The sequence below is a fragment of the Ochlerotatus camptorhynchus genome, unplaced genomic scaffold, assembly GCF_037179485.1.
Source record: "Ochlerotatus camptorhynchus isolate MF236.1 unplaced genomic scaffold, CSIRO-AGI_Acam_v1.1 ptg000450l, whole genome shotgun sequence".
NCBI lineage: Eukaryota > Metazoa > Arthropoda > Insecta > Diptera > Culicidae > Ochlerotatus > Ochlerotatus camptorhynchus.
In genome coordinates this window covers 61988-89955 of record NW_027040936.1, presented here as the reverse complement: position 1 = coordinate 89955, position 27968 = coordinate 61988, and the positions used below count along the sequence as shown (strand labels likewise).

The window sequence follows — 27968 nt, the reverse complement described above, 5'->3', positions numbered from 1 at the left end:
TTTATTTTGTGCCATTTACCGGCTATCATTTTTGTTTGCATTTTCCACTACTCACTATCAGTTTATATTTTTTGAAATCGTCACGTGGAGGCGCATGGTGTTTCAGTAATTTACAGTTTGTTTTTAATTTCGTATGTTTTTTTCAGTTTCTCAAAAATAACGCACTATTTTGCTTTCATTAAACTTTCAGATTAAGATTAGATGAACAGTTCGATAGGCCTACTCGTGCTAAAACATGTCTTCTTTTTGTTAGGTATATTTGCATGCCACGGTTTTATATGTATTCATAGAACATGATCCAGTAGGCGGTGTTCAGAACCGTAAAGAGCAGCGGGAAGAAAACTCGCGAAAAACGATCGATATTGATCGCTCGTCTTAGCCGTATCTGAGCTGGTGTGAGTTTCGGTATAGCCGAAGCCGGTTTGCACGGCGGTGGCGGGATGGTTTGAATGTGGGGCACAGGTGACAACAGTAGGGTGCTTTCCTGAAATTTTGAAAAGAATTCACTTTTAGAATGAGATTGGTTTGGAGGTACCTTTACTTCGGTAAGACTACCTGTCTCTGGAAAGTGTTAACCGTCGTGGTTTCACTGTTTTCCAGCGATTTGCTACCACGTTTTCCATTTTTTCCCCCGGTTGTGTAATCGATGAAACGATCCATCTTTGGAGGGTGTGGCTTGGGCTCTGGATACGGAGGTTCCGAATCTCCGAGAACGATGTTCACCAGGCAGTACTCCATCAGGGCCATGAACACAAACACCGTGCAGACGGACATGAACGCGTCGACCGCTTTCAGGTAGGAAACCGGCGGAAGGGAAGCTTGAGATTTGGCATGCTGCGTCGAAAGGGTTAGCAGAGATGTCACTCCGAGCGTTACGCGGGCCGGTGCCGCTTCCGGTTTGATCCAGAATGAGACCCACTGGGGTGGTTAAAATGAGATAAGGAACAGGGAAAGAGTAATTAGTTGCCAAAGATTTGGTGGAATACTATTGTTATGAGTGCGCGTTGTTGGGTTTGCACGATGAAAAGAGTTTTGAACTTATAATAAGAAAATGAATAATTATTTCAAATATCATATTTGCCAACCCAAAACTGATCCTAAGAAAACCGAATCTGGAGATCTTACCGACATAATGACGATCAAGCAGGTTGGAATGTATGTGTGAAACAGATAGTAGCCGAGACGTCGTTTCAGGACAAACACCACTTCAAGGCAGGTGAAGTTACCGGTCGAGTAGACTTGGGTACAGTCCGCCGTGTTGTTCTTCACCAAGGCCAGCTGAGGCAGTTCGATGTGTTCGTCTACTACCAAGGGAACTTCCGGATCCCATTGGAAGATCATGTCGTCCGTTGTGTGCGATACTGTAGGAGAAATTGACCAATGTTTGCGATTACAAGCGTTTGCCAAGAGCTAGATGTCACTTACGACTCTCCATCTGCAGCTTACACTCCTGCGTATCATGTGGATAGATGAGAAAGTTCATCGCACATGACAGCCTCAGCGTCAGCTTGACCATGTACAGGATTGTTTTGTCTTTGTACAGCCACATGTAGTGGTTGGGGATGGTCATCGTTTGGAACGTTACCGATTTGGCATTCTTGAAGAACGAATCCGGCCGCCACATGTTCTTGAGCCACTCGACCTCCAACAGCCGGTACTCGGAGGTCATGTTCTCTGGCAACCGCAGTCGGTGATCCTTCCAGGTTTGCGCGAAGAAGATGTCGGCCGCGTACGTCATCGAGGTTTCGTCGATTGAGTCAAGACCCATGACCGTCACGTGGAATAGCACCGTCGTTGGTTGGCCGTCCTTCTTGGGCGGACGCATTTTGTCATACAGCTTTGGGTCTTCCGGAAGGATGTCATTGAAGGTGAGGCTGGTTCTAATGGGCGAAAAATTGTTAACTTATAAGATAGCTCTTGAAACATGAACGGAATTTACTTACTGGTAATGCTCTCCGGCGATGCCTGTGATACATGCTGTCACTAGTGTTAACAATAGCGATATATCATAATCTAAGAGCATGACCTGATTGGAGATAAAGGAGGGAACCAAATATAAAAGGGTTAGCGAACTCAATTAGCTAGATATAAGCGATAAAGCCCCAAGAAGATCGAGATACATGGCGTAGCACTCCCCAATCCCGCTCGGGCTCAGATCAAAAGGTCAAATGATAAAAAACAGGCTGTGATTACAACTTGATATACCCCCACCAGGCACAGGCATACAAGGGACACCATCCACTCCAGCAGTCGAACGTGAGCAAAAAAATGGGGATGGAAAAAGACGAACGATTAACGTCATAATTCAAAAGGCTCTCCAGAGCTATTAGTGGAACTCATCAAACTTACACCACAATGTCGACCGTCGTTCTGTGGCCTATTCGTGGTTGGATTTTCCGAAGTGGGAGAGGAAGAATATTCGAGTGGTGCACCCTTCGCATGGGTTTTCCTCAAGGCGTAATGAATTATGCAAGGATATTTGAATGTAGAACAATGTGACGTAAAATTATGGATGGAGAGGGTAAGCCGAGCGAACAAAACAGGTGGATTGTTCTGACGGGTTAGGGATGGGCGAAATTAATCAAATATATTATAGAAACAAAATGTTCCACTGTTTCGTTTTCTAGGGATACCGTTTACGGGCAACAAGAACCTTTAATAAAAAAAAAACCATACAATAACCCAAACGATAGAACTATTCCTCAAACGGCTTGAATGATATCGTGTACACGTCTTTAAGCAAAATAACCATACAAATTTTATCATGGACGCTGTGAGGAAAGATAACTTGTTTATTCCATGAAACCAAAAAATGTCATGGTACCTAGTGTAAATGCCGGCTTCGGCACCCATTTTTTTTTTGCGGCAACCAAAATGTAAACGTTAATTTCACAGTATTTTGCCATAAAAAAACATCGCAGTATGCATTCAAACGATTTCTTAGTCTTTTATCTTTGATCTGATTACATTTGACGACTGAACAATCCTGTTATGCCAGATTTTTTTTTAATAAAATATACGCACTACAAAATGCGACTGATTTTGAGTTTCCCATAATAGAACAACTGGTTACCACGCAGTTCAAATGGAAAGGTTTCCGAAGGAAAAGAGTCTGCCGATATTAATCACACTTACCTGAGAAGTTTGAAGCGTTGTAAAAACGCTTCCAAAGAATTTTGAACAATTCTGTCGAATTAATATCCACATATCGAATATCCGCATCAACGAAAAAAAAATGTCAGATTTTTTTCTATTCCCGACACCCCTCCATTATGTTCAACGTACAGAACGAGAGTAAAATCGATTGTCGATAGTACATCAATAAATATTTATAATTACACATACAAGTTTGTGATATCTTCTTCTTCTTCGCATTTCAAGCTTATTGCATATCGCATATTAGCTTATTGCGTGCTCTCAACTTAGTGTTCTAGACGCACTTCCACAGTTATTAATTAAGAGCTTTCGATGCCTGTACCATTTTTGCATTGGTATAATTGTGTGGCAAGTCCAATCATACTTCTATGCCCAGGGAAGTCGAGAAATTTTCCAACCCGAAAAATTCCTAGACCGGACTGGGAATTGAACCCAGCCACCTCCAGCATGGTCTTGCTTTGTAGCTGCGTCTCTACCGACTGAGCTAAGGGAGGCCCCCAAAGTTTGTGATATGTTGAGTCAAATAAATACATACAGCAATGTACGTGAACCCCCGTTAATCTGAACGACGCCCCGTTTAAATTAATGGGATTCCTTTTTAATTTAAACTTCTAGTAGACGAGCAGAAAAGCGAGTTTCTGGTAACCTTATTTGCTGTTTTCTTTTGATTCTTCGTTCCACTTCACTTCACTGACTTCGTTCAAACTAAGAAGTGTTCAGATTACCGGGGGTCCACGGTAAAATTAGTTTTTATCAGTTAATCAGTTAACCTGAATGCTGCGGAGTCAATCGAAATGGTTGTCAAAATAAATAATCCAACTGGTGGTGTCAAGTGTATCTTAAAGGCTGACCAAATAATTTTTTTTTAACTCTTTATTTGTTCCAATGTCAAAATAAATTACATTTCATTTTAACCTAGGAGCAGTAACTTACCAGCCTTAATTGTTATGATATATAGCTAAGTGTTTTTACGTTGTTCCTCTCTTGGCAATTCAGTATTTTAAACAGTTTTTTTAAACCTGCGTGTCAGTATAAAAATTGATATCTTAAAACTAAAAACTAAAACTAAATCTTATCTAAGTATAAAGGAAATTAATCGTTGCAATTGAGTATTGCAACGATTTTTGCCTGAACTGACCAAATTTATTCATATCTATGAATAGACCATAGATATTGCCCTAAGCTAATCGATGCACCCCTCGAAACATAGGAAAATCCACGAACCCCTCATTTTATCTGTCAAAATTTCATAGCGAATCAAAACGTAGCTCATCGATTCTTCCGGTTCGCCTCCTAGCATCGTGCTATAAGGTACCAGTCGATAACCAGGGTAGTTGATCGATAGCTCGATGACGTCATTTCGTTGGCGTCTGCAATGGGAAATTCTCATAGCAGGCGTTGACGATGGGACGTTGTCGAGTTGTTGAATAGCAACTATCGTGGTAACTCACCGATTACCTGTCGATCTGCCAAATTTGGAAAGACGTCTGCATTGCATTGTCTCATATAATAATATTCCGCCCACTATATCACAAGAAATTGCGAGTAGCTGAGTGGAATGGAGATAAGTTAAGCATTGGGTACAGGACCAAGTCTCCCCTGGGTGGTGCCAGAAGTCTTCCATTCGTTAGTCATTTCAGGTGGATTAGAACAGGTTTAGGTTTAGGGTGGGCGTTGGACAGATTTGGATTTTTCAGATGTAATCCTGGATAGGACCCTGTCATTGAACGTCGCGTGAAAGTGGAACTTAATGAAGGCCTAAGTACTTTTTCGTAGTTTTAAGTTTTCGGATTTGAAAGATCGTCAGTTACAGTGGCCTGCTTACTGAGCAGTAAAACGCGGTTCCAGGTCCTTACATATCAAAGAGATTTATGGTAAAATCGCTTGTGTATCGTGTATTTTGCGTAACTCGTTGTTGTCGTTGGTTCCGGGTTTGAATGGATACAAAAATTTGAGCAACGGTATTATGTGATATGAGGGGCTCGGTGGCCTTAGAGCAACTGTTTTTGCTTACTGAGCAGAACATCATGAGTCTAATCTCAGGCCCTTCAACATTTAAGATTCGTCAATCGTTTTATTTGTTAATATGACTACATGGTAATAACAGCAACTCGGTGATTAAAAAGGTGCTCGTCTGCCTAGTGGCAAACGTATTTGCTTACTGAGCAGAAGACCGTGGGCTTAGTCCCAAGCTCTTTCGCGTTATATGATCGTTAGGACATCAATTCAGCTTATCGTTTACCAAAACGAACCCTGCTGCAAACCCAACCCTCTTATCCAACATCCCAGTGATTCCTCGTGGAAGTGCAGAGGTGTTCTCGGCTTCCATCAAAGTGAGTGTCATGTCAACACAATCCTTCCCATTCCTTTCTTGACCTGTGTTCGGGCGCGGCTGGCGCTGGTATTGCCTAATTTAAGATCACCAGTTTCACACATTGAGGATGATTGCTAGTCCCAAGCATCGTCTATTGGTTCAGGTGGTGTGTAATTACAGCTGATCTGGCAATAACAGAGTAGCAACCGTGGGCGGTCAATCAAGCTCAAGCTCAAGCTCAAAATTTCATAGCAAATCGAAACAAACATAGTGTAGTGCTGGAATTTATACTAGAATGAGGAACGTTAATCGATTTGCTTGGAACCAATACGCTAGTCAAGTAGTGAGCCAATTTAAAATCGTTAGTTTCGTATTGATTGTTGGTAGTAGCAACCAGTGGAAACTAACGATTTTAAATTGGCTCACTACCTGACAAGCCTATTGGTCCCAAGCAAATCGATTGACGGATCCCATTCTAGTCAAAATTCTAGTACTACACAAAGTTTGTTTTGATTCACTATGAAAGTTTGACAGATGAAATTAGGAGTTCGTGGATTTCAATCTCAATTCTAGATGCTCAACAAATCTCACACTAGCGAATAAATCTTCGAAAACTCTTCTTTCATTTCTCGCATCTACTTGCATCGCGAATCATATTTGGGCAGGAAATCTCCAGAATTGTCATCAATCTTCTTTCTATCTACTCAGCGTGCGTGCAGCTAACCACAGTAAAATACATTAATACCATAGAGGTAACTCTAAGACTAGAAGGTCGCGAAGAAACGTGCTCAACTTTTTGGCTCAGCTCTGGTACTCTCTTCGGTCCCAAGCTAATCGATTCACCCCTTGAAACATAGGAAAATCCACTTACCCCTCATTTTATCTGTCAAACTTTCATAGCGAATCAAAACAAACATTGCGTAGTACTAGAATTTCGACTAGAATGGGATACGTTAATCGTTTGCTTGGGACCAATAGGCTAGTCAAGTAGTGAGCCAATTTAAAATCGTTAGTTTCGTATTGATTGTTGTTAATACTATGTCTTGAGGGGTGCATCGATTAGCTTGGGACCGAAGATAGTACCAGAGCTGAGCCAAAAAATTGTGCACATTTCTTCGGGACCTTCTGGTCTTATAGTTACCTCTATGGTAGTAGCAACAATCAATACGAAACTAACGATTTTAAATTGACTCACTACTTGACTAGCCTATTGGTCCCAAGCAAATCGATTAACGTATCCCATTCTAGTCAAAATTCTAGTACTATACAATGTTTGTTTTGATTCGCTATGAAAGTTTGACAGATAAAATAAGGGGTTATTGGATTTTCCTATGTTTTGAGGGGTGAATCGATTAGCTTGGGACCGAAGATAGTACCAGAGCTGAGCCAAAAAGTTGAGCTCCTTTCTTCGGGACCTACTAGTCTTAGAGTTACCTCTATGGTAGTAGCAACAATCAATACGAAACTAACGATTTTAAATTGGCTCACCACTTTAGTAGCCTATTGGTCCCAAGCAAACGATTAACATACCCTATTCTAGTTGAAATTCTATTACTACACTATGTTTGTTTTGATTCGCTATGCAAGTTTGACAGATAACATCAGGGGTGTGTGGATTCATGCAGAACATGCAGGGGTGAGTGAAATAGCTTGGGACTGCTTGGGACCGTTGTTCTGGTACTGAGTGAGCCAAAAATAATAATGATTTTCTTCGGGACCCAGTGGTCTTAGAGTTACCTCTATGGTAGTAGTGTTGCCATGTGGAACACTGAAAAATTGCAATAACAGGTTCGTCATCAAAGTTTTCGAGCCGCTCCGTCTGTCAGCGATTTCAAATTGGCGCCTATTGGTCCCTAGCAAATCGATTAACGTACCCCATTCCAGTCTAAATTCTAGTACTACACTATGTTTGTTTTGATTATCTGTGAAAGTTTGACAGATAAATTGAGAGGTTCGTGGATTTTTCTTTGTTTCAAGGGGTGCATCGATTAGCTTGGGACCGAAGAGAGTACCAGAGCTGAGCCAAAAAATTGAGCACGTTTCTTCGGGACCTTCTGGTCTTAGAGTTACCTCTATGGTATAACGGTACTACAACCAACCGGCGCATTTATTTTAATGGAGCTTTTGAAAAACCTGAACACCTCTCATTTTGTTATCAAAATGCCATCCAAGCAACAGGAGCAACGAATCAAAATATTACACGCGCAGCCGAGGGGGGCGACTCTATCTACAATGCAGGAAAAATTGTGTTTTGCTGTGGTTAGCTGCACGCACGCTGAGTAGATAGAGAGAAGATTGATGACGATTCTGAAGATTTCCTGCAAAAAGATGATGCGCAATGCGAGTAGATGCAAGAAATGAAAGAAGATTTTTCGATGTTCGGTTCGCTAGTGTGAGATTTGTTGAGTATCTAGAATTGAGATTTAGATGTGTCGCCTCCCTCGCGCGCTGCCCAAAATCCGAACTACTCACACTTCAAACAGACTTCAAACAGCTTCCTGGCCAGGAGTTTTATACGGTAACCGGAAGGGAAACGGTGGCATACATTTTCCAGCATATGAAACTGTTGAAGCTCGCTAAGAAATATCTGGTTTGGCAGGCTATCTGTACTTGTGGCATGAAAAGCGACATTTGTAACCGTTCTGTTACAAAGGTCCAATACAATATTTTAAATATGATCGTGTGATCGAGCATTCAAATAAATTTGTTTAACACTTGCGGTGAAATCCACTGGGCAGACGATACGGCCTTGCTTAACGGCCGACTGCTGAATAGGGCGCGCATGGCCGCGGCAAAATTATGACACGGAGTCACGGGGTGATGAGCTGAAGGGTTCTGCGATGCTTATAGAATAGCCAGAATACTAAGTGCGAGTAGTGAATCAAGGTGAAGTGTAAATTACCAATTCAGCTGATTCAGGTAACTAATGGATGTTACCTCCTCACTAGGACCTTTTTTTTCAACCATTCAAATTGTTTTCTGGTTGGCGAGTCAAGGACCACCATTGCACGCTACGGTCTAGGTGACATTTAGTTACCTTCACCTAAACGTAAAGGACATCGTTCGCGGGCTGAAGACCCTAAGCACCAAGGAGAATTTCCCTTCCCAGTTCGACAGAGGGCGGCCTTGCCGTCGTCGACCGGCTTCGTCAGAAGGAAGCGCCTGTGCATCGGAACCATCTCCACAAACCGCTATACCAGCCCCGGTAAAACCAACCCGCCATCGCACTACAGCCGACGTTCGGTTAGCCTCGCGCTGTGTTTCAGTTTAATTGAAAGCTTGAGTGCCTTTTCGTCCTCGTAGCCCCTCCATTTTGCGCAGTAATGCACCGACTCTGAGAAACAGTTCAAGGAGTCTCGTGCTGATGAGTTGTTGTGGGGCAGAACATTAGTTTCACATTTTTATTGCAACCAGAACCGAAACCAGGAAATTTACTTAAACTAGTTGGAAAACGTGTGATGCCTTTCCTGAAGCAACACGATTGTTCCGAAGGTTGGTCCGTGCTGTTTTGGCCGGATTTGGCATCCTGACATTACTGAAAAAAGACCATGGAGTGGTATGCCGCCAACAACGTGCAGATGGTACGCAAGGACAAGAAACCTTCCAACACGCCAGAGCTCCGCCCAATCGAAAAATATCGGCCATTGTTAAGCGAAACCTGAAGAAGACCCAAAAAACTATTGGAAGCGAGAAGCAGTTTAAGCAACAATCAATACGAAACTAACGATTTTAAATTGGCTCACCACTTTAGTAGCCTATTGGTCCCAAGCAAACGATTAACGTACCCTATTCTAGTTGAAATTCTATTACTACACTATGTTTGTTTTGATTCGCTATGAAAGTTTGACAGATAACATCAGGGGTGTGTGGATTCATGCAGAACATGCAGGGGTGAGTGAAATAGCTTGGGACTGCTTGGGACCGTTGTTCTGGTACTGAGTGAGCCAAAAATAATAATGATTTTCTTCGGGACCCAGTGGTCTTAGAGTTACCTCTATGGTTTAAGGCTCGGCTTAAGGTAAACAGACATTATGTGGCGAACAAAGTGGACGAGGTGGCTGTACAGTACCTGATGGCAGAAGTTAAACGAAAGGCCCGGCAATTCAGATTCGGTCAACCGGAAGCTTAACTGAATATTTGTTTTCTGTATTTTGTACTAATTGAACTTAATAAAGAAAAATATCGTCATTTTTTAATAAAAAAAATAAATTTACACGCATCCTTGTTTGAACAAATTTTGATCGTAACGCCCTTTAGTATAATACTTGGTTGAGTCTGTAGAACATCCAGATCAGTAATCAAAGATAATTTGGAGAACCGCAAATATTATTTCAAACAAATTTAACTATCAAATAATGTAATAAGGTTCCACGATGTTCTACTGACTCGTAAATTTAGCCGGATCATCGGCAAAGCTTCATTGATCATGTAGACACTAAGATTTTTTTTTGCCGAGATGGGCACCACCGAGCAGCTCGGCAATCTATTTTGATGGATCTCAGTGACAAATTTGCCGAGATTCAGTTAACAAACGGGAATTTTGCCAAGATGTCGGCTGACAAACATAAATTTAGCTGAGATCTCAGTAAAAATAAATGCCGAGCCTGCTCGGTAATGCCAATCTCGGCAAAAAATCTAAGTGTGTAGATCTTTAAGATCAATTCTCCAGAACGATTTGAAAATTTATTATGCCTCGAATATGACCAGTTTTGAACACATAATTTTCTATAGTAAGTTCTGTAATATTTATTACAATCAGAACTCCAAAATTATTCGGTTGTCCCAGATCAGGCCTGCCCAACCTATCATTTTTTTTAATGGTTGTATTGTTCTATAAACATATTTCAAGCTTCCTTTTTTTTCACATTCATTCTGGGCTCTAAAATTTATTATGATGGAAACTTTTTTGTCATCATTGCTTTGAGACTATTTACTTAGAGTTGCGGAGTTTTGAATATTTTTGGGAACTAACTTCTGAATCCTAAGTAAGTTCTTCTTCGAGATTCTTTAAAATTCTCCTGGACTATTCCTCACAATCTTCTTGGAGTTCTCTTCAGAATTACCATGTAATTCTACCTATATTTCCCTTCAAAATATCCATAAAATGTACCCTTAGCTTTTTCCCACAAAGCCTTTGAATTTAATTTCAACATGACTTTTTAGTCTCCTTGCAATTCCTCAACAATACTTTCCAGAATTCCATAAGAGTTCTCTTCGGAATAACCTGAGAACCAGCCAACGGCTGAAAGTCTCTATAATAAATAAATCAAATCAAGCATCACCATCAAGTCCGTTAATGGTAAAAGTGCAATATAATGCTGATATAAAGCATTATAATGCATTATATCATAGAGCGCAGTGTTCAGAACATCATTCTCAAATCTCATTCATTGAGCCTCCCTGCGAGAATAAACTCGCGTGTGACTCACGCACTGGCACTCACAACACCGAAAAATCATTCCAGCTTCAAACTCTTAAAATCCACTCAAACGTCAATTGATATCATGCCTATGCATGTTGTGTTAGTTTTCAAACCCCTGATGCACAAACAATAGTAATAACAATGAATAACGCCAAAATATAAAGCAATGAATTTTTGAACCTGAAAACTCATCGGTGATTTTTGCGACGTTGAATTTTGCAAGGTAAAACTCATAGTTAGTTTAGTGAGTTTTTGAGTTTTTCCGAACACTGAATGATAGAGATAACATTAATACCCCGTTCACATTACAGCCTATATCACGTAATATAGGCTGTCTTGCAATGAGCACTCATACATAGGATTTCCAGTGAAAACTAGATGTATGAGTGCTCATTGCAAGACAGCGTATATCACGTGATATACGCTGTAATGTGAACGGGGTATAAGACTAGGTCAAAAAAAAAAACGTGCTCAACTTTTTGGCTTATCTCTGGTACTCACTTCAGTCCCAAGCTAATCGATGCACCCCTCGAATCAGGAAAATCCACGAACCCCTCAATTGTATCTGTCAAACTTTCATAGAGAATCAAAACAAACATAGTGTAGTACTAGAATTTAGACTAGAATTGGATACATTAATCGATTTACTTGGGACCAATAGGCTAGCCAAGTAGTGAGCCAATTTTAAATCGCTTGTTTCCACCGGTTGATTATAGTGTTAAAAGAGGAATAGGAATTAATAAATGGCAAGAGAATTATGATGAGAATTCGAAAGAAATCTGAATCTGAAGTTGGTTCGATCCCAAAGGAATTCTAGCGAGACTTTAATATTCTCGATAGTGTCATTAAATACTTAGACAGTTTAGAAGGGGGGTGGGTTGGCAATTATCCACAGAAACAGACAAATTTTAAAAAATTTGTATGGACAATTGTCTACGCATTGGGCGGGGTGGGGCAAGAATTCCAAAAAACTGTCTACGTAGTTAATGAACAGCCCCTTATTTAGCTGAAATTTTAAGTTGAATGTCATGGAAATTCTTACTCACAACATCTGAGGATAGTGTCATGGGAGTATTGAAGAAAATTTAACAGAATTAAAAAAAATCATAATGGAATTTAGGGAGAATTTGAACGAAATTTAGAGACAAATTCGACATGTTATGGAAAATGCAAGAGGAGTTTTCGAAAAATTTCAGGGAATTTTGAAAATGGAAAAAAATGGTTCGAAATTCCAAGGAAATCCTGACGAAAAACACAAGGGTATCCTGAAAAGAGTTGCAAGGGAGGGGGACGACTCTATCTACGATGCGCGTACGCTGAGTAGATAGAAAGAAGATTTATCACGATTTTGAAGATTTCCTGCAAAAAGATGATGCGCGATGCGAGTAGATACGAGAAATGAAAAGAGATTTTTCGAAAATTATATCGAATCTCAATCTGATAATAGCTGCAACGAAATTCTAAGGTGAATTGTAATTTGGAGGATAGTTTTTTGCAATTCACGAGGAAAATCGAATATAATCGTATAAGCACAGACAAGCAGACATAACACATTGATTAATTCTCACTGTAAAACATCGTCTCTAAAACGTTACGATGAAAGCACCTCTGTGGCCAAAAAGCCTACCAATGTATTTGTTTATCGTCACGAGGGGTAAACCAAATGAATATTTGTTTAATATTTCAAATAAATTTATTTCAGCATTTTATTTTATTTGATGACAACAGTGACATGTGAGACAAATTTTAAAGTAATATGCACAATGTAATTAGTGAAAATAATTTGACTCTTACTTTTGTTATAAGTGCTATTCGCACCCCTTGAATGATTGTTGCTGACCTTTTTCAACACTAGATGGTGCGTGAAGCAATATTTGCGGGTCACCATTGCAACATTTGGAAAAGGCATGAATGGATCATATTGATAATTGCATATATCAATTTGCGAGCGTTATGTCTGTTTGTCTGTGTTATAAGTATCATTGAAAAAGTGTTACCAGATGTATTGTCTCTAGCAATGAATTTGAGTTTATTGAAACAAGTAATTGCGAAGTTTGACTCATTAACGTATGTAGATGAGTTGATGTATTTATTGGTGATTAAATATCAGAAACTGAATAAATAAAACAATAACAACCATTTACCGGTTCAATTAAAAAAGTAACAGAAGATTGAATTAAACACTAACAGGAGAGATGGCAGGCAGCGTAATCTGTCATTCATTTTACCTCTCGGGAGTGTAAACACAATTTCATACAGCGCGGTCTGGCACTGTGATTTTTTTGCCTACAACATTCTTATGCGCTAGGTAGTGTGGTGTCACATTTGCTGTTGTATTGAAATAAAAAAATGGTAAAATTTTCCTCACCATACAAGTTGATATTTATGAAACATGGACAGTTTTTGGCGTGGTGACATGAGCTTCGAATGAATTTTACCAATACGCTTAGAAAATGATCATCGAAGAATATTACGAAAAGAAAAAGTAAACAAATTATTAATCCTTTGTCAAGGTGTCCTTAAGGAATAGTGAGGGTGTTTCTCGGCAATCAACAGGAAAACTATCATCTGTGAAACGTTTGGTCATTTTTTTTTCGTTAAATACACACATTTTTTTTTCTTTAAATACACACACATACACAAACATTGTCTAATCTCGTCGAGCTGAGTCAATTGACCACTTTGTCAAGCAGTTTTGGCGTGACTTTCTACCAGCGATTTCACAAAACTGGACCAACTAATTTCTATTTTTTCATGAAACGCACAAATGTTGGCTACTTTTCTCGAGGTCCTAGAAGAAAAAATCTCAAAATAATGTTTTATTTCAAAGTTCGAGTGGTAGTAAACGTCATTTTAACAGCTCTTATAAAGTGGTTAATTGGTATATGAATTGGTATCTGAGTCAATTGGTACATGGCGATATTGACAGCTTTCGTCACTCTCTGGAGCTAACAATCATCTTCAAGGGAAACAATGTCAATTGTCAGAGGCAATGAAGCTAATAACATTTGTAACGAAATTAAATGAATTATTTAAACAAAATCAATCCATGCCGTCGTCAAAATGTACAAGCATCTACGCCCGTAACAGCATGCTTCCATCTATTAACGTCCTTTTAAACAAACCACCTTGAAAAGGTGGATATAGTTCATTCAGGACGGGCGTAACAGCATGGATAACAGTAATGTGTAAAAGAACTCACGAAATTAGACTTTTTTTTTACCAGGTGAATCTTTGTCATTGACGAAAAAATTAATGACATTTTGACTAAAGCTGCTGTGAGACTTACTTCTTCCAGTGAAAATGTCAAAAATTATTCTCTCAATACCGCATGGAAACTTTCAATGACAATGCCCGTTCTCAGCACTGAACCACCATGGAAAAGTGGTAGGAACGATTTATAAAACCACCTAGACAGTACTGACGGTACCGCACAGAGTTTACCGCATTAACTGCATCAAGATTAAACTTGTTCAGAGCACTTCATGCGCTCTTGAAACACACAATATCCCGTCTGATAGTATCCTTTGGCGAACGTCTAAATTTAGACATCCCTATCATGAGCAATCTCTGCATAACGTAGCACGTCCCATGGATGTAAGAAGCTGCTCGCGATGAAAACAAGTGGCCGTGTCAGCGATTTTCCGCGCCGAACCCCGGACCACTTTTGGCTCGGCAGGATGACGGCCGGCGGTGGGTGCGCATTGCAGAGGGGGGTAGGTGATCTTCTTTTTCTAATGATAGGCTATTCTTTGGTTCACTTCTGCGGATGAGGGCATCACAATCCCTCTCATGTTCTGTACAAGCGTTTTTCCGGTGGGGAGGGTGTCCTGTGGCACTGTTGAAATACGTATCTTGTACATTATTATTGTATACATCCGCGATATTCACGAGACAAAACACTATCACGTTAATCGGTGGCTGAGTTGGACGTGAAAGTCTTTCTTTTTTGCTAGCCATTCGTTAGTAATCGGCGGAAGTTTTTCACAGATTGGAAGTAGGAAGGGCTAGGAAGAAATCTATGGGGATGATAGAGAACCAATTTTGAAGCTGAGTAGGGTAACAACGAGTAGTTGACGTTTTGTATGTTGAAGATTTTTCGGAAAGCCATTCAAAGGTTTGTACATTGATCGGTTTTCTGTTTGGATTTCCATGGTCTTGTAAAGACATTTTCGGACATTTTCGACATACACAGTTCGAGGATAGAATTTATAACTTCCATCCTCGAACTGTGTATCGAAAATGTCATGCAATCTAGCATCTGATACGGCAAACACGAAAGGCAACGTTTTTGGATCTGAGTTATTTAAGAAAAAGAAGAGTAGTAGATTGGACATTATACTGATTCAAAAATTTGAAATAATAAAAAATAATCCCATATAAATGTGTCACTGCTTCTGAATTCTGATTATGATTAATTAACTGTTTAGTACACGGTAACCGCAAAATACCCAATAGTGACTAAAAAGTAAGCATTTTTGAGGCAAACATGGGCTACCCATTATGAGTAATTACAACTACAAAAATGAGTTTGTCCTTTCATACAGCGTTATTGTGAATTCAGATCGTGAACTTAAATTGATCTAGATGTTGAGTGGAGACAAGACAAGGCGAGCATAGCATAGATGTAACTCTAAGACTAGAAGGTCCCGAAGAAACGTGCTTAACTTGTTGGCTCAGCTCTGGTACTCTCTTCGGTCCCAAGCTAATCGATACACCCCTCGAAACAAACATAGTGTAGTACTGGAATTTCGACTGGAATGGGGTGCGTTAATCGATTTGCTTGAGACCAATAGGCAGTCAAGTAGTGAGCCAATTTTAAATCGTTAGTTTATTATCCAAGTTTTTTTTTTCGTCACACATGACATTCGATTTCAATTTTATTGTTAGTCCTATCAATTTGACCAGGAGCTAGACGATTGGAGTGGTATGACCATAGAGGTAACTCTTAGACCAGAAGGTCACGAAGAAACGTGCTCAACTTTTTGGCTCAGCTCTGGTACTATTTTCGGTCCCAAGTGAATCGATGCACCCCTCGAAACATAGGAAAATCTACGAACCCCTCATTTTATCTTTCAAACTTTCATAGCGAATCAGAACAAACATAGTGTAGTACTAGAATTTCGACTAGAATGGGGTACGTTAATCTATTTGCTTGGGACCAATAGGCTAGTCAAGTAGTGAGCCACTTTTAAATCGTTAGTTTTCACCGGTTGGTTTGACAACCGGAGTCTAGGAGGAAATAAACACTATCATTTTCTTTATCCTACCGATTCGATTGTGATGGTGTGAATTCTACTCCAACAGTTGTGAGATTGACGCGCCCTTCTTAACAAACCATCCTGTAGGAAGCTTAATAAGTATTGCGAATTGCGTTATTCGATTTGTTGGATCGTATCGTTGGAAAAAGATTCTTAAATTTCCGTGGATTTCGCGTAACTGCATCTGCTTACGGGTCCGCCCCTCCGTTTTTGGCCCTTCATATAGCGATATTGTGAATTCAGATCGGTAGCTCAAATTGATTTTGCTATTAAGTGGAGCTGCATACAAGATAAGATCTTCGAAGAGATAGTGGCTACCTTACATACATACATTCATACATACAATAACAACTACAAAAATAAGTAGTAAGTATTCATTTGTGGGTAACAAATACTCATAAATGGGTATTTTTTTTACTCATAGTCCCAGTGTACTCATTTTCGAGGATTACTTTGTAGTCAATATCTAGTCTTTTATAGTCATTATTGGATATTTTGCGGCTACCGTGTAGGCAACATTGGTGTTTCTGGTGCGTAGAATAGAGTAAAAAACTCATGGCTACTATGTTACACTCCAGAATACAATGTGTACAGTGTAACCGTGTAACTCTTTAGAAATCTGCAATCTCTTTGAACATTTCTTCCAGGAAGTATACACTGCATTCTTCGAAGAGGACCGTAACCACGAATACTTTGCATTCATCCCAGAATTTTCAAATGACATATCCGTCAACCAACTATCCCAACAAGAAATCCTCAAAGCACTGGAAAACTTGAACGCATCTAAATGACCAGGACCTGATGGAATAGCACCTTCAGACAAACTCTGCCTTCCTTTAGAGTTTAGAATGCCTTTTTAACATGTCTTTGAAAAAATCAATATTTCTCGAGTACTTTTTCAAGTGGACGTATGTCGCAAAATTTAAACAAAACGGTTTTTTATTGCATATGCTTTCAAAAGCTGCAAAATGTGCACCAATTTGATAAAACTAGTGATAATCGATTATTTCAGTGTTTTGAATAATTTTTACAAATCGACTAAACATCCATATTTACACTTTTTGATATTATGGCCAATACAATGTTTTGGTTTCAAATCGACGTTTCTGTCAAATTGACTGACAGCGCATATACGTACTCATAAAAACGACGTCAGTGATGTAGAAAAAAGCTTTGCACTAAATCGACATTCGCCATTTTTTTGTTTTCATCTGTGGAAAAAAATCGTGTGAAAAATATTGATGACTTCCTTTAAATTCAGGAAGAAATGGAGAAAAAAGTGGATATAGACGCGGAATTTTTTTTTTGTTCTCAACTGCTGCTGAGTACGTGGAATTGTTATTGAAACCGGCGCCGGTGGTGTAATGGTAAGCGTGACTGCTTTCTCACCCCAAAGGGTCTGGATTCAATCCCAGCCGAGGTCGGTGGGAGTTTTCTTGACCCCCTCCCTCCCCCTGCGTACACAATTGTCCATACAAAAAACTACAAGGGACAGCCCTAAGGGGTTGTACGCAATGGTGACGTAAGACTACGTGGTCTTATGTAATAAATGTTATTTGTTAACTGCAGTAGGAGCCTGTATTTTGTGTAGGAATAGGAATTTGAGCGGGGTTCTCTCTGTTAACACTCTTTAATATGACTATGATTGCCCTGAAAGGAATCTTTTGATATGAATTTTAGAATGTTCAGTAACTTAACTCTTTTGAAAAATCTTAGTGGCCCTGAAAAGGGCCGATTGCAGTACAGGCTTAAAGCCTGTGGAAGATGATGACGTGTAAGCAGATGGATCAGCAGATCGGACCGGACATATATTCAAAAATATTTCTATCGATACGTAGAAACATTTCTGATCGATTAATGATAAAATTATTTAAATTGGTCCAGGGACAGCTGAGTTATTAATGTTTAAAATCTTTCATAATTTCGTTACATGTTCCATTTTTGGTTTTCCACAAAGTGTACCCCCATATAGAAATCACAGACGTAGTCCTACGTCAAAAATTTAAATTTGTATGGGCCGTGAATAATTGCCCCCCCCCCCCCCCCTAAACTGTCTACGTAGCTTATGGACAGCCCCATAGAAAGTATAACAAGGCTATCTCTTTTATCTCTTCACGGATGGCAGACACGAAGCGGCTGCTGCCAGACGTTATGGATGTTTCAGTTGCGTTCTGGTGTAAAACAATAATCATGAAACTCAATCTCACCACAGTTTGGTGAGATTTGCTGCTGGTGAGTTTGGTTATCTTGATATTCCGAGCAGCGATATCACAACTTGCAATATCACCCGCTATTGTTTCCTTGTTGATTTTTTGTCTACGAAAATCAAGCGTGATATTGTTTTTTGGTGAGATTTAATTTTTTGATATTTTTCCAAAACCGATTGCTTTACTGGGCGGAATATCGGTCAATGAGGGCGGTTGTTGTTGCTGCTCGATTTACAGCTTTATTTGTAGGTGATCAATCCACTGCAGTCCGATGAAACTATCGTTAACCCTCCGTTACTCGCGCCAACTTTTGTAACACGAGTACTCGCGCGTTGTACTTTGTACAACAGTGTGAGTTTTCCATTGCCATTTTGCAGCCGAGTTACCAATCAATATGTAACCAACGGGCATTCCTTAAAAAACTTGTTTTTAACTAAATAAGCTAAACTTTATCACAGTTTACTCCCAAACAATGCCGATAATAAAGAAAATGTGAATGGAAACCGCGTAAACGGTGTCCGTACTACGTGGGATTTGACTTAATTGGTTACAACATGGAAAATCTCGAGATCGTGACCAGATAGAAAACTACTGTCTTCGGCAAAGTTGTAGAGATCATAACCTTTTTGCTGGTGGAGAGTTGTTTAGAAAATTCTCACTACGTGGTGCTAGTATATACGTGCAATTTTCGCATATACAATAACTCGAGTTCCCAACCAGATAGAAAGGTAATGTCTTCGGCATAGTTGTTCAGGAGGTTAAGGACTTTTTGCAGGTGGACAGTAGTTCAGATTTTTCTCACTAAGCGCTGCTAGTGTACACGTAAAATTCTCATATTTAATATCTCGAGATTCTGACCAGATAGAAAGTTACTGTCTTGGGCAAAGGTGTTTAGGAGATCATAAACTTTTTGATGGTGAACAGTAGTTTAGAATCTTCATCACTAGGTTGTTACCGTTGCGACGTAATATCCCAACTTGCTTGCCGAATAAAAAACTATTCGTATTAAAATTTCAATTATTAATTGTTAAATGTCTAATTTTTATGTGTATATGTCTAAAAATAAATATGATAGTTAATATAAACTTCTTGTTAGGAATATACAAGTTACCTGCACACTCTACAAGTTAAAATGTTATATATATACATGCATAATAAAAGCAAGAACAAAGTTTGTTAAAATACACATTTAGTACACACAACAACACGTTAAAATTGCTGCAGGGGACGGTTATTGGATTGTCGCGGGTGGATATAGGACGAATAAAAAGCAAGGAACAGAAAAAGGAGAAGAAGAAATGAAGGGCTAGCTACTGGGACTGGAGCAACAATCGAGGCTTTTTCCAAAGTACCACGGAAGTGAACAGATCATCGTGCTAGACGAAGCTAGAACCTCGTGAGCGATTGTGGCCGTTTTTCCCCAGACACCCACGGAACCAAAGGGGTTAGTCTGTACCGTGCGTATCCTGAAGTTTATCGGCTTGTGTTTTGTCGCCAATCAGGACGCGAAGACCCACGCTAGCTCCCAGTGTTACTCCCTTGTGGACCAAATCTCGGCAATCCAAGCCGGCCCTCGAGTTTTGAGGTTAAACCGACGACGCTCATCCCGACATCGCGTGCTGTTTCCCTGTGTGAGCCACGCCCGACGGTAACCCTGGCCGTAGCCCGAACCACGATCAATCACACTGACTGGTTCCCTGAGCGCACCCAACCAGACGACGGCGCCCAGTATCATCACGGTCCCCCCCGACCACTCGCCCGCGAACACGTGTCCCCTCAGCAGCCGGCCGGCCAACCATTACACACCCAACCCACTGTAAGTGTTAGTTAGGAAATAAAAAGGATTAAAGTGAATTTGTGTGTCGTTTAATCTATGAAAGATTGGACTCTTGGATAGCGATTCCATGATAAAAGCCGACCCTGAGAGTGAGAGGCCTCAAGCTCGAGCTAGCCAGTAAAAAGAGGCGGATGTAGCACACCCCAGACGATCTCCGTGGCTAGACCAGAGGTTAGGGGAACCTTTAAACTAGCCCTTCTGGCTAGGCAGTAACAAGGTAGCGCTCGTATACATGTTAAGTTCTCGCATGTGATACATCCTGACCAGATAGAGAGTAAATGTATTTGGCAAAGTTGTTCAGGAAGTCAAGATCTTTTCGTTGGTGGACAGTTGTTCAGAATTTTCTCACTACGCGGTGCTAGTCAGGCATGGAAAATCATTTGCATTCATTTCGTGCATTCATTTACATTCATTTGCCTCTAACTTTTTTCATCAACAGAATTCCGCAAAATAATGTATAGAGCTTTTGTAGGTTTTATTATTAGCTACAACTTTTGCTAACAAGTCAAATCCGTATCTCTGATGCATGACAAACCAGAGCGAACAGAGCCACAACTGTTTTTCAGTGAATGTATTTTACATTCTTTGAAAAACAGTAACAAGTTCTGCCCGCTCTAGTTCGTGATGCATCAGAGATATAGATTTGATTTATGAGCAAAAGTTGCAGTTAATAACAAAACCTACAAAAGCTCGATACATCATTTTGCAGAATGCTGTTGATGAAAAAAGTTAGAGGCAAATGAATGTAAATGAATGTATGAAATGAATGTAAATGATTTTCCATGCCTGGTGCTAGTATACACATGCAATTCTTGCATATACAATAGCTCGAGATCCTGAGCAGATAGAAAGTTACTGGGCAAATTTGTTCAGGGGGTCAAGACTTTTTGGCTGGTGGACAATAGCCCAGAATTTTCTCACCACGTGGCGCTAGTAAACGTGTACAATTCTCACGTATGCTATAGCTCGAGATCCTGAACAGGTAGAAAATTACTGTCTTCGAAAAAGTTTTTCATGAGGTCAATGCTTATTGCTTGGTGCACAATAGTTCAGAATTTTCACACTACGTGGCGTTATTATACACGCGAAATTCTCGCATGTAAAATATCTCGAGATTCTGATCAGATAGAAAGTTACGGTCGTCGACAAAATTTTTCAAGAGGTCATAACTTTTTCGCTAGTGAAAAGTAGTTCTAAATTTTCTCACTACGTAGCGCTAGTATACTCGTGAAATTCTCGCATGTGGTTTGTTTAGAGATCCTGACCAGATAGAAAGCTACTGTCTTCGACAAAGTTGTTCAGGAGATCAAAGCCTATTGCTTGGTGTTTTCCTAAGCGGCGCTAGTATACACGTGAAATATTCACTTATAAAATATCATGAGATCCTGACTAAATAGAATGTTACTGTCTTGGGCAAAGTTGTTCAGGAGGCCATGGCCTTTTGGCTGATGTACAGAAATTCTTTATTTTTCACATCATTGTGGTTGTATACACGTAGAATTCTCGCATTAGATATATTTCGAGACCTGCTAAACTGTCATCGGCAAAGTTGTCCAGGAGATCAAAAATTTTTCGCTGGTCGACAGTACAGAATTTTCTCACTACGCGGCGCTAAGAAATACATGAAATCTTTGCATGTATAATATTTCGAGATCCTGAACAGCTAGAAATTTACTGTTTTTGGCAAAGCTGTTTAGGATATAAAGATCTTTTGGCTGATGAAATCTAGTTCAGAAATTTCTCAAAACTTGGCGGGCAATTCTCGGATATCAAATATCATAAAATAAAAATACAATTTACATCATCCTAAATGGAATAAGACAAATATATGCTGGATTTCTTTTACTGGTGAAGATTTTCATGCAGATTTGTTGATACATAAATTGGGGTGAGTCGTTCAACTTGTATACCTCTGATGAATTAGTGGTAACACGTATCTCAGATGGAAAACATTATCTTAAAAGATCAATATCGCTGAAACTTCCACCAAATGAATGCTTAGTGTCTCCCTTTCATTTTAGGCTAATTTCAAAATGTCTTATCAAGGGGTCTAGAACAAAAAGAAAAATTCCTGTATTTACGTGTGCACGGACAACGATACTAACTCAGAGAGTGAGGCACTTTTGCACTACCGATTATAAGTTTAAGGACACCCCCAAAAAACATGCAAATGTGTTATGTTCATACCTTTGTCATTTTACGTACAATTTTGGTTTTTTAGAACATTTGAAAGATTTTGAATGGAAATACGAAGAAGTAAATTAATATAATATCAAATTTTGTATACCAAAGGTTCATTTAAAGTTACACTATTTTTCAAAATTTACTCTGAAGAATCAGAATTGATTTTCTCAGAATATTTGAAATTAAAAGTAGTAGTAGAACCCTTTTGCCACAGACAAACAGACACAACACTCGCAAGTTGTTCATCGAACAAGCATTTAACGGACAATTTAAACGTATCGTAGTTGGTAGTACCGCCACCTGTGGTGCGCATAGTCAATTAGCTTGCGTTTGACGTTTACACACTACCGCCATCTGTTCAGTGTAGTGCCCACCACAGTGTACTCAACAGATGGCGGTAATGTTTTAGCGACGATGTTTTACAGTGAGAAATATTCAATGTGTTATGTCTGTTTGTCTGTGCTTATGCTATACCATTCATGCCATTCAAATAACCTAAGGAGATCAAAAATTGGACGTAAAATGAGAGAGCTTTGAACAAAACACATTTGCATGTATTTTGGGGGTGTATTTAAGCTTATGATCGGGAGTGTGTGTTACTCAACGCTGAACGAACTACAATTTTGAAAATTTCTCCAGACAACTGAGTAAAACAATCTCACGACTGAGATAGTCCTATGGCTCGACTGGCTAACTCGTGTGTATATATTTTATACATTTTACATTACATTACACATTTTAGACGAACTGAGTAGATTGTTCTCGTTTAGATTTAGGATAAGGTGTATGTAACCATAAATTCGACGTCACACTCGTAGCAGCGTAGGAATTGCGGTATAATGAAAGAGATGATAGTTTCATATTATCAGGCCTTTTCTTTATGACTTTGGATGTACCTAAACGCTTAGATTTTTTGCCGAGATGGGCACCACCGAGCAGCTCGGTATTTTATTCTGCTGGATCTCAACGAAGACATCAACTTTCTAGCTGATTAAGATCTCGAGCTGAATATGCGAGAAAGGCACGTATATACTAGCGCCGCATATTGAGAAAATTCTGAACTTTTGTCACCCAACAAAAAGATCTTGCCCAACTAACATTTTCAGCTTTGTAAGCCAACTTTTCCAACGTTGTGCTGTAAAGTAGCTGAAAAGAAGCTGCAGATACAGCTACAAGCAAAAGCTAGCAAAATAGTTTTGGAGAGCGTTTACTCAACTTTCTCACAACCATTATTCAATTTGTCAGTCGCACTGAATAACATCAGCCAATAAACGCTAATGTCACTTCTATACACACACTACCCAACTTTCAACTTGTAGCTGCAAAACAAAACTAACAAAGTGAATATATTACTCATTTGATGGCTTCTACACAACCAACCACTCTTGCTGAATAACATAAACATCAAAAGTGCTTTTTCAACAACTAAAAAACCTGTACTCAGCTTATAAACTGTGTTAGAGCAACTTCGGAAGCATTTTCACAGTCAACTAGATTTATTTTTAGACGTGTGCAGTTTTACAGCTTTTACTCTGCTCTTTTATAACTAGTCGAGAAAAGTGATTCATGTGCACTATTATAAAGCCTCTACTCAGCGATTTTGTTGTAGGAGGGAATGTTGATTTGTTTACATAAGTTCAAAGTGTTGGCGTAGCACAGTTGGTAGTGTCAAGGATTGCCAATGAGGTCGTCTCGAGTTTGATTCCAGGTTCCGGTGAATAATTTGGTGATGAAATGTAACTAATTTCGATTAATTTGATTCACAGCAAAATAAACTCAATAAATTCCTTCATATAAAAAAGCGTAAACAGTATTTACCCTGGCTTCAAGAGAAAGCTGTGTAAGGATTATTGGATAACCGGGAAAAGGTTGAATAAGCGCCTTTCAAGTTCACATACAACTAAACAGCAGGATAACAGCTGTATAGAAGCGTTAATGGATATGCAATAAGAGCTTCTCCCGACCGTTCCAACAGCCATAAGTAGCTGACTAAGTTCGCCAAATTTGCTTGTATAGAGGTTGAGTAAAGGTTTCCTCATATCGTATAACGTTTGAATACAGCTTGAGACTGTATAAATGAAATGAGTAAAGCGTTTACATTGCGAAAATTGTTAGTTGGGTGACTTCCTGAAAAACTATGCCGAATACATTTACTTTCTATCTGGATCTAGAGATATTTTATATGCGAGAATTTCACATGTAAGGTAGCACCGCGAAGTGAGAAAACTCTGAACTACTGTTCACCTGCGAAAAGGCCTTGATCATCTCCTGAACAACTATGCCGAAGACAGTATCTTTCTATCTGGTTGGGAACTCGAGATATTTTATATGAGAATTTCACGTGTATACTAGCGTCGTGTAGTGAGAAAATTCTGAACTATTGAGCACCAAGCAATAGGCTTTGGCCTCCTGAAAAACTTTGTGGAAGACAGTAACTTTCTATCTGGTCAGGATCTCGAGACATATCACATGCAAGAATTTCACATGTATGTTAGCGCTACGTAGTGAGAAAATTCTGAACTACTGTCCACCAGCGACAAGGCTATGATCTCCTGAACAACTTTGTCCAAGACAGTAACTTTCTATCTGGTCAGGATCTCGATATTTTCCATATTGTAATTAATTAAATCAAATCCCACATAGTAAATATGGTCACAGTTTACGCGGTTTCCATTTACATTTTCCCTATTATCCGCATTTTTAGGTGTTTACTGTAATCAAAGTTTAGCTTGTTTCGATCAAAACAAGTTTTTTGAGGCATACTCGTTGGTTTCAGATCGATTGGTAACTCAGCAACAAAATGGCAATGGTAAACTCATATGTGTGTTTTACAAAGTACGACAGCGCGAGTAACGGAGGGTCAAGGCCCACGCACATTAGATCCGGATCGGACGCTTTGCGGCAAAGTGACAGCTAAATCTACTGTCAAATTTAGGTCAACGCAACGCAAACAGATCTAATGTGGGTGGCCCTTTAATATTGTTTTAATTTCTTTGCATAGACGAGTGCACGGATGGATTTGAGTTCACTCGCTCGACAAAAAGTGACACAACAGCGGGGCCCTGTTTACTAAAAATAAACGCATATGTGTTCATTTTTAGTAAACAGGGTCCCGCTGTTGTGTCACTTTTTGTCGAGCGAGTGAACTCAAATCCATCCGTGCACTCGTCTATAGCCTTTTGAAAATATCACAAAGAGGATGCACCAGGCGTGATCACGAAACTGACAGTAAACATAAACACACACAGCGAATGAGAACGACTCAAATTTGAGTTTAGTTCACTCATAATCGCCAAAAGTGCAGGAACGCAGCGATGAGTTAAATTTGTCTCATGGTTTCCTGTGGAAAACCTAAAAAATCTACCGGAAAATGAGGAAATTGACGAAAATTTTATTCAGTTTCGGAGTAGTACCAATAGACTGAGTGAATCCAATCTTTACTTTTCTCAAATTCGGAAATTTTTCCCTGGAAAATCCTGGAAAAACCTGGGAAAACATGAGGCAAATTAACTCATCGCTGAGCTCCTGCACTTTTGGCGATTATGAGTGAACAAAACTCAGATTTGAGTTGTTCTCATTCGCCGTGATACTAAAACAAGGGGCACGGACTTCCTGGTATGAGTGCGTGACATTTAAAACACGTCGTAATCATTTCAATACTGTACTCATTTGAATTTGAATACTTTTAAGTATTGAAAATAATTTGAATTACCGATTTTACTGCAAATTAAAGTATTTAATAAAATTGAAAGTGTATTTAAAGTAATGAATGCAGTAATGACATGATTTTAAATATTTGGACAGCAGGCTGCGTAGTATTGAAAGGCTAGTGCGTGCTCTCGCACTAAAACTTATTAGGGTAAATATAAATAGATAGATAATTTTGACTCATCCAAGATTACGATGAATAGTGGATGAAATCTAAGAAATCGGATGATATTGGCAAGCACGTGTTATTATTCATTACGAATCGAGTTTATACATAAAATCTTAAACAATAGGCAAAGTTTATTAAGATCCGTTAAATAAAATGTAGAATAGATTATGTTTAATCCATCTCTGGAATGGAATATTTTTAAACGATCCCTCAAGCACTTAAGGTGATTACTTGTAGAGTCCACAAATGGCCACCACGTAGGCTATACATGCACTTCCACTACGAATTTTCAAGTACACAAATCTCGGAAATCAGTGCCCCATTTCATTTAAAATTGCTACTTTATATATGCTGCAGTGCAGCAAACGTGGAGTAACAATTTAAATGTTGCACGTGTCATAGAAGCTTATATTTGTGCACTTAAAGTTTCGAAGTGGTTACGAGAATAAGGTTGTCACAGCGAATCACCTTAAACTAACTTTTGTAGAAGAAAAACCCGAACTACATGGAGTGTTGAAAACCATAAAAAATATAAAATTAAAAGAAGAGATTACTAGCGGAATATTATTTTAAAGCAAAAATATGGAGAAGTATTTCCATTTAATTCCACTACAATATATGCATATTGACATATACGCATTTTGCCATTTTGCTTCATCAGTGCTGAAACTCACTAAAAATAAAAACAAAACTAAACAAACTTTATTCTAGGTAAACTTATCAAGATGCAGGTACTCTAGTTACAAAAAATTAGCGAAACTGTCACTTTGCAGATCTTGACTTGTTCACAAAGTAGGTAGGTATTCAAATAAAAACTGATAATTCTATAACTCTTTTGTAAAAATCATCCCAAAAGCTTGGAAGCCATCATAATATAGCATAATTTACATAAACAACATAATCTAATGAGAGCAGCGATAAAACTTATTTCCGATAGACTTTTTGCACTTGATTTTGCCTCATGGAGACGTCCAGGTATCTCGACTTCGGATTTCGCTCGCCAGAAACACTTACTTACAAATTGTTAAATTTTTCCGTAGATGCTGGGACAATTGATATGACGGTTAATCCAGACTTAACGTTGCGATTTGTTTCACTAACTGTCACTCATTGAACTTTTCACTAATATTTTATCTTACGCTCACTACACATCAGATGCTAGTAAACATTTTCACTAAAAATATTAAATTCCCTGTTGTGTTGCAGTTCATGATGTCCCTTAAAAATATTCTTGGTCAAAGAAGTCAGTGCATTTTAACTGTTCACTACATCCACACTGTCACCTAGATTGACAACGACGAGGTTCGTGTCCTACTCCCGATGTTCCCGATCCAACGCGAGCGAGTTTAAAATTATAACTAAGCAATTGGGTGACTCCGCGAGGGTTTAAATAGATTCTCGTTGCGCGTCTCGGTGAGGATTGCGTTCAAGATTGCTTGCTGATGATGCTGAGGTTGATGCGACGCGTCCTTGATCCTCATTGTTGTTCCTGTGCTGCTTCTGCTGCCGTCCTGCTGATGATGGCTCAAAGAAGCTGCCTCCACTTTTCCTTTCCCCGTCCCGACTCTTTTGGGTGGTTGGCAAACTAGGAACATTCTTTTCGTTACCCTGTTGGCGTGTTCTTTCGCTAGTCAGCAGCAGTGAGGATAATGAGAAGGATAAGTGGGGAAAAGTATGGCCATCCACAAATAGATATACATAGAGTATCAA

General features: G+C 39.3%; 1 protein-coding gene across 1 annotated transcript; it reads right to left on the bottom strand.

Annotated features, from left to right (window-relative positions):
• Window positions 1-5: 5 nt before the first annotated feature.
• LOC135711992 (glycine receptor subunit alpha-3-like) lies at window positions 6-27725 on the bottom strand. Its single transcript, XM_065234966.1, has 6 exons — window positions 27277-27725; window positions 1944-2026; window positions 1426-1880; window positions 1126-1361; window positions 556-918; window positions 6-484 (listed from the first exon to the last, which is right to left on the bottom strand). The coding sequence occupies exons 2-6, from the start codon at window positions 2021-2023 to the stop codon at window positions 275-277; spliced, it is 1344 nt and encodes a 447-aa protein (XP_065091038.1). The 5' UTR covers window positions 2024-2026; window positions 27277-27725; the 3' UTR covers window positions 6-274.
• Between the last annotated feature and the right edge of the window lie 243 nt (window positions 27726-27968).

Bases quoted from the DNA above. Each gene is read 5' to 3' on its own strand.
- LOC135711992 (XM_065234966.1), bottom strand. From the start codon at position 2,023: ATGCTCTTAGATTATGATATATCGCTATTGTTAACACTAGTGACAGCA. The intron at 1,362-1,425 runs GTAAGTGACATC...TTTCTCCTACAG, and splicing joins TAAGCTGCAGATGGAGAGTC to TATCGCACACAACGGACGAC. The intron at 485-555 runs GTAGTCTTACCG...TCAAAATTTCAG, and splicing joins TTAACACTTTCCAGAGACAG to GAAAGCACCCTACTGTTGTC.